We start from the raw sequence: 12,094 nt of genomic DNA on the forward strand, positions 1-12,094 counted from the left end.
GGGTGTTGACATAGTTAGAAAATTGGTTGGCAGACCGGAAGCAAAGAGTAGGAGTGACGGGTCCTTTTCAGAATGGCAGGCAGTGGCGAGTGGAGTGCCGCAAGGCTCGGTGTTGGGGCCGCAACTGTTTACCATATATATTAATGATTTGGAAGAGGGAATTAGGAGCAACAATAGCAAGTTTGCAGATGACACAAAGCTGGGTGGCAGTGTGAACTGTGAAGAGGATGTTAGGAGGTTGCAGGGTGACCTGGACAGGTTGAGTGAGTGGGCAGATGCGTGGCAGATGCAGTTATAATATAGATAAATGTGAGGTTATCCACTTTGGTGGCAAAAACAAGGGGGCAGATTATTATCTCAATGGGGTTAGGTTAGGGTGTCCTTGTACACTGAAAGTTGGCTTACAGGTACAGCAGGCAGTGAAGAAAGCTAATGGAATGTTGGCCTTCATAACAAGAGGATTTCAGTATAGGAGTAGAGAGGTTCTTCTGCAGTTGTATAGGGCTCTGGTGAGACCACATCTGGAATATTGTGTACAGTTTTGGTCTCCTAATTTGAGGAAGGACATCCTTGTGATTGAGGCAGTGCAGCGTAGGTTCACGAGATTGATCCCTGGGATGGGCGGGACAATCATATGAGGAAAGATTAAAAAGACTCGGCTTGTATTCACTGGAGTTTAGAAGGATGAGGGGATATCTTATAGAAACGTATAACATTATAAAAGGACTGGACAAGCTAGATGCAGGAAAAATGTTCCCAATGTTGGGTGAGTCCAGAACCAGGGGCCACACAGTCTTAGAATAAAGGGGAGGTCATTTAAGACTGAGGTGAGAAAAAACTTTTTCACCCAGACAGTTGTGAATTTATGGAATTCTCTGCCACAGAGGGCAGTGGAGGCCAAGTCACTGGATGGATTTAAGAGAGAGTTAGATAGAGCTCTAGGGGCTAGTGGAGTCAAGGGAAATGGGGAGAAGGCAGGCACGGGTTATTGATTCGGGACGATCAGCCATGATCACAATGAATGGCGGTGCTGGTTCAAAGTCTCCTCATGCATCTATTTTCTATGTTTCTACACCCAGGTTCGATCCCGACCACGGGTGCTGTCTGTACGGAGTTTGCACGTTCTCCCCGTGACATGCGTGGGTTTTCTTTGAGATCTTCAGTTTCTGATCTTAGGTTAATTAGTTTGGTGTAAATGTAAATTGTCCCCTAGTGTGTCGATGTGCGGAGATCGCTGGCCGGCGCGGATCTGGTGGGCCGAAGGGCCTGTTTCCGCGCTGTATCTCTAAACTAAGCTGGGATGACAAGGTGTTAACTAGGCTTGTTCGCCAAAGTAACCTCTCCGTGCCAAAGAAAGTGCAGCTCCACGGGCCTTTTAGAAAAATAGCTGGGGGATGAAGTGCAAAGCAGTTGACTTTACAGCATAGGTAAATATTAGTCCATATCCTGAATTCACCGCGTGGGCGTATACGTAATGTGCCAAATGACCTCCATCCTTAACGCTGGTAAAGATATTCATATCTGGCATAAAGGCGTGTAACACGGAGACAGGCCCTTCGGCCCCACTCTTCCATGCTGACCAAGGTGCCCTCTCTGGGCTTGTATACTCTGAGTTTAGAAGGATGAGAGGGCATCTCATTGAAACATATAAGATTGTTACGGGCTTGGACACGCTAGAGGCAGGAAACATGTTGGAGGAGTCCAGAACCAGGGGCCACACACAGTTTAAGAATAAGGGGTAAGCCATTTAGAACAGAGACGAGGAAACACTTTTTCTCACAGAGGGTGGTGAGTCTGTGGAATTCTCTGCCTCAGAGGGCGGTGGAGGCCGGTTCTCTGGATACTTTCAAGAGAGAGCTAGATAGGGCTTTTAAAAATAGCGGAGTCAGGGGATATGGGGAGAAGGCAGGAACGGGGTACTGATTGGGGATGATCAGCCATGATCACATTGAATGGCGGTGCTGGCTCGAAGGGCCGAATGGCCTACTCCTGCACCTATTGTCTATAAATGTTGTTATTGTACCTACCTTAACTACGACCTCTGCTTCCTATTCATTCTATCCCCCTCACCTTAAACTTATAGAAACATAGGTGCAGGAGGAGGCCATTCGGCCCTTCGAGCCTGCACCGCCATGTAATGTGATCATGGCTGATCATCCCCAATCAATACCCCGTTCCTGCCTTCTCCCCATATCCCTTAATTCTGTTAGCTCTAAGAGCTAAATCTAACTCTCTCTTGAAAACATCCAGTGAATCGGCCTCCACTGCCTTCTGTGGCAGAGAATTCCACAACTCTCTGGGTGGAAAAGTATTTCCTCATCTCAGTCCTAAATGGCCGACCCCTTAATTCTTAAAACTGTGTGGCCCCTGGTTCTGGACTCCCCCAACATGGGGAACATTTTTCCTCCACCAAGCCTGTCCAATCCTTTAAGTATTATACCCCCTGGTTGCTGATTGTCCCACTATAATAGATTCTGTGCAGTACACTTGTCTAATTACCGAGTAGCCATTCACAATTCCAATACCATCTTTAGACTCAATGATTATTCCATTATAGAAGGTAGACAAAATTGCTGGAGAAACTCAGCGGGTGCGGCAGCATCTATGGAGTGAAGGAAATAGGCAACGTTTCGGGTCGAGACTTTTCCACTATATTCCACATTATTCCACTATAGTTGGCTGAATAAGTGGTAATGAGTACATACAAGTGTAGCACAGGAACAGGCCCTTCAGCCCTCCTCCCCTCTTCTACCCCACTCCCCTGCACCTCACCTAGACACATACCTATTCCTTTACCACCACCTACCTACATCCCCTCCTCCAGCCTCACTATTTGCAACTCTTCAATCCAAGTTGGAACCAAACTTTTCATCTCTGCCCTTTGTCCAAAGGAATTCAACCCCACCCAATTCAATTATTGGGACAGGCAGCATCTCTGGAGAGAAGGAGCGTAGATTCGAGTCGAGACCCTTCTTCACCTCCAATTCAATCAGTCTTTGCAATAGATTAAGCCGAACCTGACCTCTCGGCAATAACCAACCTGAACTCCCGCTCAGCACTTCAACTCCCCCTCCCATTCCCAATCCGACCTCTCTGTCCTGGGTCTCCTCCATTGCCAGAGTGAGCAACACCGGAAATTGGAGGAACAGCACCTCATATTCCGCCTGGGTTGCTTGCGTCCGGATGGCATGAACATTGAATTCTCCCAGTTTTGCTAGCCCTTGCTGTCTCCTCCCCTTCCTTAACCCTCGAGCTGTCTCCTCCCATCCCCCCCCCCTCGGGCTCCTCCTCCTCCTCCCCTTTTTTCCTTTCTTCTCCCCCCCCACCCCCCATCAGTCTGAAGAAGGGTTTCGGCCCGAAACATCGCCTATTTCCTTCGCTCCATAGATGCTGCTGCACCCGCTTAGTTTCCCCAGCAATTTTGTGTACCTTTGCTTCAGACTGGTTTGGGAGAAGGGAAACGAGAGATACAGACGCTGATATGGAGAGTTAAAGAACAATGAATGAAAGATGCAAAACAGTAACGATGATGAAGGAAACAGGCCGTTGTTGGCTGTTTGTTGGGTGAGAACGAGAAGCTGGTGCAACTTGGGTGGGGGAGGGATAGAGAGAGAGGGAGGGAATGCCGGGGCTACCTGACGTTAGTGAAATCAATATTCATACCACTGGACTGTAAGCTGCCCAAGCGAAATATGAGACGCTGTTCCTCCAATTTGTGTTTAGTCTCACTCTGACAATGGAGGAGACCCAGGACAGGAAGGTCAGTGTGAGAATGGGAAGGAGAATTAAAGTGCCCAGCAATCGGGAGATCAGGTTGGTTCAGGCTGGGCTGAGCGAAGGTGTCCCGTGGAACGATCGCCCAGTCTGCGTTTGGTCTCGCCAATGTCCACGCCTCGAACAACGGAACAAGTTTATCTATAGTTTAGTTTAGTTTAGAGATACAGCGCAGACACAGCCCCTTTTGCCCACCGAGTCTGCGCCGACCAGCACTATCCTACACACACCAGGGATAACTTACAATTTTACCGAAAGCCAATTAACCTGCAAACACGAGTGTGGGAGGAAACCGGAGCACCCGGAGAAAACCAACGTGACTACGGGGAGAACGTGCAAACTCCGTACAGACAGCACCCGTGGTCAGGATGGAACCCGGGTCTCTGGCGCTGTGAGGCAGCAACTCTACCGCTGCGCCACCTTGCCGCCCCCTTTCACCAAAGATGCTGCCTGACCCGCTGAGTTTCTCCAGTACTTTGTGTCAACCCTCAAACCAAACCTAGTTTCTCTACAATTGTGACAAACTATACATTGCCCACTGTGTTTCCCACAATCTAAAACTAAACTGCTCCCTTGAAAGTTCTAGATGCATAGACAATAGGTGCAGGAGCAGGCCATTCGGCCCTTTAAAGGCAGCACAGCCATTAACTGTGATCATGGCTGATCATCCACAATCCGTACCCCGTTCCTGCCTTCCCCCCATATCCCCTGACTCCACTAACCCTAAGAACTCCATCTGACTCTCTTTTCTAAGCTTCCAGTGAATCGGCCTCCACTGCCTTCTGAGGCAGAGAATTCCACAAAATCACAAATCTGTGTGAAAACATTTTCCTCATCTCCATTCCAAATGGCCCACCCTTTATTCTTAAACTGTGTGGCCACTGGTTCTGGACTCCCCCAACATCGGGAACACGTTTCCTGCCTCTAGCGTGTCCAATCCCTTAATAGTTGTATATGTTCCAATAAGATCCCCTCTCATCCTTCTAAACTCCAGAGTGTACAAGCCCAGCCGCTCCATTCTGTCATCCCGGGAATTAACCTTATAAACCTAAGCTGCACTCCCTCAACAGCAAGAACGTCCTTCCTCAAATTAGGAGACCAAAACCACTGGGTGTGGGACCAGTGCTACATTGTTGCGACCCAGCGCTGCATTGTTGCAGGCCAGCGCTGCATTGTTGCGACTCAGCGCTGCATTGTTGTCACCCAGTGCTACATTGTTGCCACCCAGTGCTACATTGTTGAGACTCAGCGCTACATTGTTGCGACCCAGTGCTACATTGTTGCACCGAGTCCGTACCAACCAGCGATCCGCGCGGAAACTGAAGGGAGCGCCAATCAACTGCCACGGATACAAATAAGTTCATACACAAGAAAGGGCAGATGCTGGTTGACAAAAAGTGAACACACAGTGCTGGAGTAACACAAAGACGCAGCAGAAATTTGGAAAACGTCATCCCGTCACCCATTCCTTCTCTCCAGAGATGCTGCCTGTCCCGCTGAGTTAAAGAGTGCCCATGGTAGGCTCACGAATCACTACGGTAAACTTACGTTCTTACAGCGAGTTTAAATGTTTCAAATTTTAACTTCAAGAGTAAATTTGACTGGTGGAAATCTTTAATCATGTTTAACGTTTTCCAAGAGTTAACAAGTTTCACGGGTACCTGCTGTTAGCGCCACGAGTCGCTAAGTTGCGTCCACGAGTTCTGATGTTCCCGCTACGTTAATTGTGCCCGATTACCACGAGTTTAATTTGTTTTAAACTCGGGGTCACTCGTGGGTCAACTCGTATCGTGAGACGGGGGTTTAACACTATCCCACACATACTGGGGACAATTTACATTTACACCAAGCCAATCAAACTACAAACCTGCACATCTTTGGAGTGTGGGAGGAAACCGGAGATCTCGGAGAAAACCCACGCAGGTCACGGGGAGAACGTGCAAACTCCGCACAGACAGCACCCGTAGTCGGGATGGAACCCGGGTCCCTGGCGCTGTGAGGCAGCAGCTCTACCCATGCTGCGAGCTGGTTCCTCATGGAGATGTTGCCAGAGACCTATATCACTGCCCCTCGAGGAGGAGGAAGAGCAAGTCCAGCAATGATCTGCACTAAACGCTGGATTGGGCTCTAGGGGACTTTAGGCCTGTTCCCATTTATACTTTGTGTAAGAAGGAACTGCAGATGCTGGTTCAAAGCGAAGATAGACTGGAGTAATCATAGAATCATAGAAAATATGTGCAGGAATAGGCCATTCGGCCCTTCGACCTGCACCGCCATTCAATATGATCATGGCTGATCATCCAACTCAGTATACTGTACCTGCCTTCTCTCCATACCCCCTGATCCCTTTAGCCACAAGGGCCACATCTAACTCCCTCTTAAATATAGCCAATGAACTGTGGCCTCAGCTACCTTCTGTGGCAGAGAATTCCAGAGATTCACCACTCTCTGCATGAAAAATGCATTTCTCATCTCGGTCCCAAAAGATTTCCCCCTTATCCTTAAACTGTGACCCCTTGTTCTGGACTTCCCCAACATCGGGAACAATCATCCTGCATCTAGCCTGTCCAACCCCTTAAGAAGTTTCTCAGTGGGACGGGCGACATCTCTGGAGAGAAGGAACGGGTGATGTTTCGGGTCGAGACTCTTCTTCAGACTGAGTGTTAGGGGAGAAGGAGATACATAGTTAAGGATCTTGATAGTCTGAAGAAGGGTCTCGACCCGAAACATCACCCATCCTTCTCTCCAGAGATGCTGCCTGAGTTGGTTTTGTTTCAGCTGGAGGTGCAAATCTAAATTTTCTCAATTCTCCAATGAAAATCTAAATCTAAGGGCGGAAATTCATCGCTGATCAATTTTTTTTTGATTATTCTGAAAAGTCCAAATATTTTAGATAATAGACAATATTATCCTTCTCATCCTTCTAAACTCCAGAGTGTACAAGCCCAGCTGCTCCATTCTCTCAGCATATGACAGTCCCGCCATCCTGGGAATTAGCCTTGTAAACCTACGCTGCTCTCCCTCAATAGCAAGAATGTCCTTCCTCAAATTAGGGGACCAAAACTGCACACAATACTCCAGGTGTGGTCTCACTAGGGCCCTGTACAATTACAAAAACATTATTTTTTATTTGAAGAAGGGCGCCACGATGACACAGCGGTTGAGTTGCTGCCTCACAGCACCAGGTACCCGGATTTGAACCAGAGTGCTGGCTGTGCGGAGTTTGCACGTTCTCCCCGTGACCTGCGTGGGTTTTCTCCGGGTGCTCCGGTTTCCTCCCACACTCCAAAGACGTGCGGGGTTTGCAGGTTAATTGGTTCGCTGTAAATTGCCCCCTAGTGTGTAGGATAGTATAGGGATGATCTTCCCTTTGGCCCAACTAGGTGGGCCGAAGGGCCTGTTTCTTCGATGTACCTTAAAATTAAATTTTAAAGCTAAATTTCAGGGACAAGCTTGAGGCATCCTCAGACTGATTTGTCAAAGTTTAAAAAAAAGTTCCATTATAAAGTCATGTTTCAGGAGCAGAATTAGGCCATTCGGCCCATCAAGTCTACACCGCCATTCAATCATGGCTGATCGATCTCTCCCTCCTAACCCCATTCTCCTGCCTTCACCCCACTGTCCGACAACCACTGTAATCCCAATACGTTTCAATGCAGTAATTACAATGCAGTAAGGTTACAATGCTGAGAACTATATTCTGCACTCTGTATCTTCCCCTCTGTTATCCGGCTTCTGAACGGTCCTTCCATGAGCTAGGGTACTGTCCAATTCACCTCTACCCCATTGCGGACATTGGACTTTGTCTCTGGAACTGATGCGCTACAATGCTGAGAACTTTCTGGGACCCATCATCTCCAAGGACCTTAAGTGGGGGGCTACCATCGACTCCACGGTCAAAAAGGCACAACAGAGGATGTACTTCCTGCGGCAGCTGAGGAAACACAATCTGCCACAGGCAATGATGGTCCAATTCTACACGGCCATCGTAGAGTCTGTTCTCACCTTCTCCATCATGGTCTGGTTTGGCTCAGCCACCAAGCACGACACCTGGAGGCTGCAGTGAATCGTCCGATCAGCTGAGAAGGTTATTGGCTGCAACCTTCCCCCCATTGATGAACTGTACACTGCAAGGGCCAGGAAGCGAGCGGGCAAGATCATCTCTGACCCCTCTCACCCTGGCCACAAACTCTTTGAATCACTTCCCTCTGGAAGGCAACTCCGGACTGTCAAAGCTGCCACAGCCAGACATAAAAACAGTTTTTATCCACGAGTAGTTGCTCTACTCAACAGCCAAAAATCTGTAGCCTCCCTTTGATCTGGTATTTTGTTGGTTCACATGCTTGATCAATGGTGTTTTATCATGAATGTTTTATTATTATTAATGTTTAGTGTTTTCTCAGTCTGTAACTGTCACTGTATGTCATGTTGTTACATGTGGACGGAGCGCCAAGGCAAATTCCTTGTATGTGAAAACTTGGCCAATAAACTTAGTTACTCACTATATTTTTTTTTTACCTCTCTTTTATCATTGCTGAGGTGACCTGTTGTCTTGTCTAAAACATTTCACTGTACCTTTAACCCTGTGGTAACCTACATATGACAAATAAAACTGAAGTGAATGCACTCAGTATCTTCCCCTGTGCTCTAACTATCGGACTGGAGTTTGCCGATTGCAATGTGTGTCGTGTCGTTTGACCCCAATCGATAGCGTACAGTGAAAAGCTTTGCTCTGCACCTCTGCACAGGTGACAATAGTAAATCTGAACACACACCCATGGATCTTAGTGTTAAAAATAACGAGAGATCACTTTGAAAAACATGCGTTGGCAACAGAGTTTTGCTCCGTTTACAATGTAAATCAATCAACTCTCACAACCTCTGCTCCAACAAACTTCAAACACTGTGTGACAAAAATATCTGTACACCGCGGACCGCTCGATGTCTTGTCTTTCCGCTGACTGGTTAGCGCGCAACAAAAGCTTTTCATTGTACCTCGGTACACGTGACAATAAACTCAACTCAAACTGAACCAAAGTCCAAATACTGAGCAGCATTTCTTTCCACGCCCAGACTCGGACAAAAACATTAAAGGCTACAATTCCCCCCCACATTCCCTGCAGTTGCAATCTTACTCTGCAAGAATTAAACATTGAAAACATGGCAATGCAAGTGTAATATCATCCCCGGGTCAGATTATCAAACTGTGGTAAACATAAAGACAAGTATTATCTTGGTTAACGGCAGCAATGAAAGCAAAGCTCACAGCTGGAAAACAACAGCCAGAAGGCTGGTTACTTGTGAACAAGCGAATGTGTACTGTTGTTCTCAGTGATGGCATCGCCATTGGTTACACCCGCAGGTAGTCATGAATGGGCTGGACATCGCAGCATTTATGAATGGCTGCTCATGTGACCAGCACCGACCGGACAAGGGCCCGACTCACACAAACACACACTCAATCACACTCATACCCACACACACTCACACACACCCCCCACACACACACACTCACACACTCACACCCCACTCACTCACACTCACACCCCACACACTCACCACCCCCACCCACTTACACCCCACACACTCACCCCCACCCACTCACACTCTCCTCATAGACACTCACTCACACACCCCACACACTCACCACCCCCACACACACACATGCACACACATGTGCCCACACACACACACACACACTCACACACACACACACACTCACACACACACACACACTCACCCACACACACACACACTCACTCACACACACCTCCCCACACACTCACCGCCCCCCCCACCCACGCACACACTCACACCCCACACACTCACCCCCCCACACACACGCACCACACCCACCCACACACACTCACTCACGCACACTCTCCTCAGACACACACACACACCACACACTCACCGCCCCCCACCCACACACCTCACACTCACACCAGCCCCACACTCACACTCACCACTCACACTCTCACTCTATACACACACCCACCACCCCCCCCACACACACACTCACTCCCCCCACACACACACTCACCCCCCCACACACTCACACCCCCCCCACACACACTCACACCCCCACACACACACTCACTCCCCCCAGACACACACACTCACCAACCCCCCCACACACTCACCCCCCCACACACACACACAACTGCACACACCTGCCCTTCCCACGAGTTCCCAGCCACTATCCCCCCCCCCCCCCTGATGCCCCCCCCCCCCCACAGTCTCTCCACTGACTGGTTGGCACCCAACAAAAACATCACCCTGGTACACGTGACAATAATAAACACTCCTGACATGTCCTTTCATGTCTCACCCCCCCCCACCCCCACCCCATGCTTGTACTTGCACCCCAGCTCTCTCCCCCACCCCCGCCATCTCAATCCACAGCCCCCTCCCCGCCACTGATCCAGCCCAGCCCTAATGCCCCCTCCTCATCCCCTCTCCCACCCCCCAAATAATAAATCCTGCTCTATCCCTTTCCTGACTCACCTCCCCACCCCCCGAACCCCTCTCCGCAACTTCCCCCATCCTAATGAAGCCCCCGCTCGGACCCTCTGCCCATCTGACAACCTCCCCTCACCGACCCCCCCACTCCCCCGTTCTCTCCCCCTCCCTCCCGCCCTCTCTCCCCCCACTCCCCATCCCTACCCCCCTCCTCATCTCCCCGACCCCAACCTTCTCACCTCCTCTACCTCTACCAGCCCCCCTCCTCTACCCATTACTCCCAACTACTTACCCCCCCCCATCCCCGTCCTCAACCCCAATCACCCCTTCCTCCTCTCAACATCAGTCCGCAAATTCCTCCCTCCCCCACCTACCCCCACACCTCCCCCCCCCACACAAAATCCACCACACGTTACCCCCCCCACCCCAACCCTCTCCCGTCACATCCTACAAACCACATCCTCACTCTTTCCCCACCACCAACCCACTCCCCTCCCCCACAAATTGTCATTCAAGCAGAGGAGGGGGGGGAGAGGGGGGGAGGGAGGGGGGGAGGGGGGGGGGGAGGGGGGGGGGGGGGGGGGGGGGAGGGGGGGGGGGGGGGGGGGGGGGGGGGGTGGGAGAAAGACAATGGAGGAGAGGGGGGGGGGAAGGGGGGGGAAGAGGGGGGGAGGGGGGGGAAAGGGGGAAAGAGGGGGGGAGAGGGAAGGGGGGGGAAAGAGGGGGGGGGGAGAGGGGGGGGGGGGAGGGGTAGAGGGGGGAAAGGGGGGGGGAAAGAGGGAAGAGGGGGGGAGGGAAAGAGGGGGGGAGGGAAGAGGGGGGGGAAAAGAGAGAGGGGGGGGAAGGGAAGAGGGGGGGAGGAGGGAAGAGGGGGAGAGGGAAGAGGAGGCGCGGGCCGCGGCCACTACTCACTGGTCTGGGTGCGATTGCTCGGTCATTTTGGTGGAGCGGCGGCGGACATGGTTGCAAACTTCACTGCTGTGTGTGTGTGAGTGTGGGTGAGTGTGGCGCCGGGCTGCGGGCCCGGGGAGCGGGAGGGGGGAGTGAGTGAGTGAGTGAGTGCAGCCTCCTCTCCCACTGCCCTCCCTCCCTCCTCTCCCCGTCCCTGCTCTCCCCTCCTGGCCGCTCTGCTGCTCCCGCTGGCCGCTCACATCCTGCCCGCTGCAGCCCAGCTGCCAATGCAACCGTGCAACAGCAGCCGTGCGGGGCCGGGGACACCCTTGCAGCCTTGCAGCCTTGCAGCAGCCCAGTCTGTCTGTCTGTCTGTCTTCACAAACCCCTCTCTCACTCCATTTTGGATTCTCCAAAAAGGAAGCAGGGCGGAAGCAATGACATCAGCGGCGGCGATGCGGCCCGGAGCCGCTAACTACGCCGCGGCAAAGAGTGCGGCCCGCTCCCATTCACAAAAAACCCGCCACCGCCTGCCTGCCTGCCTGCCACGGTGTAGCACTGGGCGGTTACATTGTTGCACTGGCCTGTTGCACTGGCCGGTTACATTGTTGCACTGGCCGGTTACACTGTTGCACTGGCCGGTTACACTGTTGCACTGGCCGGTTACACTGTTGCACTGGCCGGTTACACTGTTGCACTGGCCGGTTACACTGTTGCACTGGCCGGTTACACTGTTGCACTGGCCGGTTACATTGTTGCACTGGCCGGTTACACTGTTGCACTGGCCGGTTACACTGTTGCACTGGCCGGTTACACTGTTGCACTGTTGCACTGGCCGGTTACACTGTTGCACTGGCCGGTTACACTGTTGCACTGGCCGGTTACATTGTTGCACTGGCCGGTTACATTGTTGCACTGGCCGGTTACACTGGCCGGTTACACGGTTGCACTGGCCGGTTACACTGTT

At 51.3% G+C, this 12,094-nt stretch overlaps 1 protein-coding gene across 1 annotated transcript in view; it reads right to left on the bottom strand.

The window, feature by feature from the left end:
• LOC129699217 (sprouty-related, EVH1 domain-containing protein 2-like) overlaps positions 1-11,676 on the bottom strand; it is a 71,161-nt gene extending 59,485 nt beyond the window's left edge. Inside the window, exon 1 of the mRNA XM_055638834.1 lies at positions 11,149-11,676. Within this exon, the coding sequence (XP_055494809.1) occupies positions 11,149-11,174 (26 nt within the window). The 5' untranslated portion in view covers positions 11,175-11,676. The remainder of the gene's footprint in view (positions 1-11,148) is intronic.
• Positions 11,677-12,094: the final 418 nt, after the last annotated feature.

The sequence above is a fragment of the Leucoraja erinacea genome, chromosome 8, assembly GCF_028641065.1.
Source record: "Leucoraja erinacea ecotype New England chromosome 8, Leri_hhj_1, whole genome shotgun sequence".
NCBI classification, from domain to species: Eukaryota; Metazoa; Chordata; class Chondrichthyes; order Rajiformes; family Rajidae; genus Leucoraja; species Leucoraja erinaceus.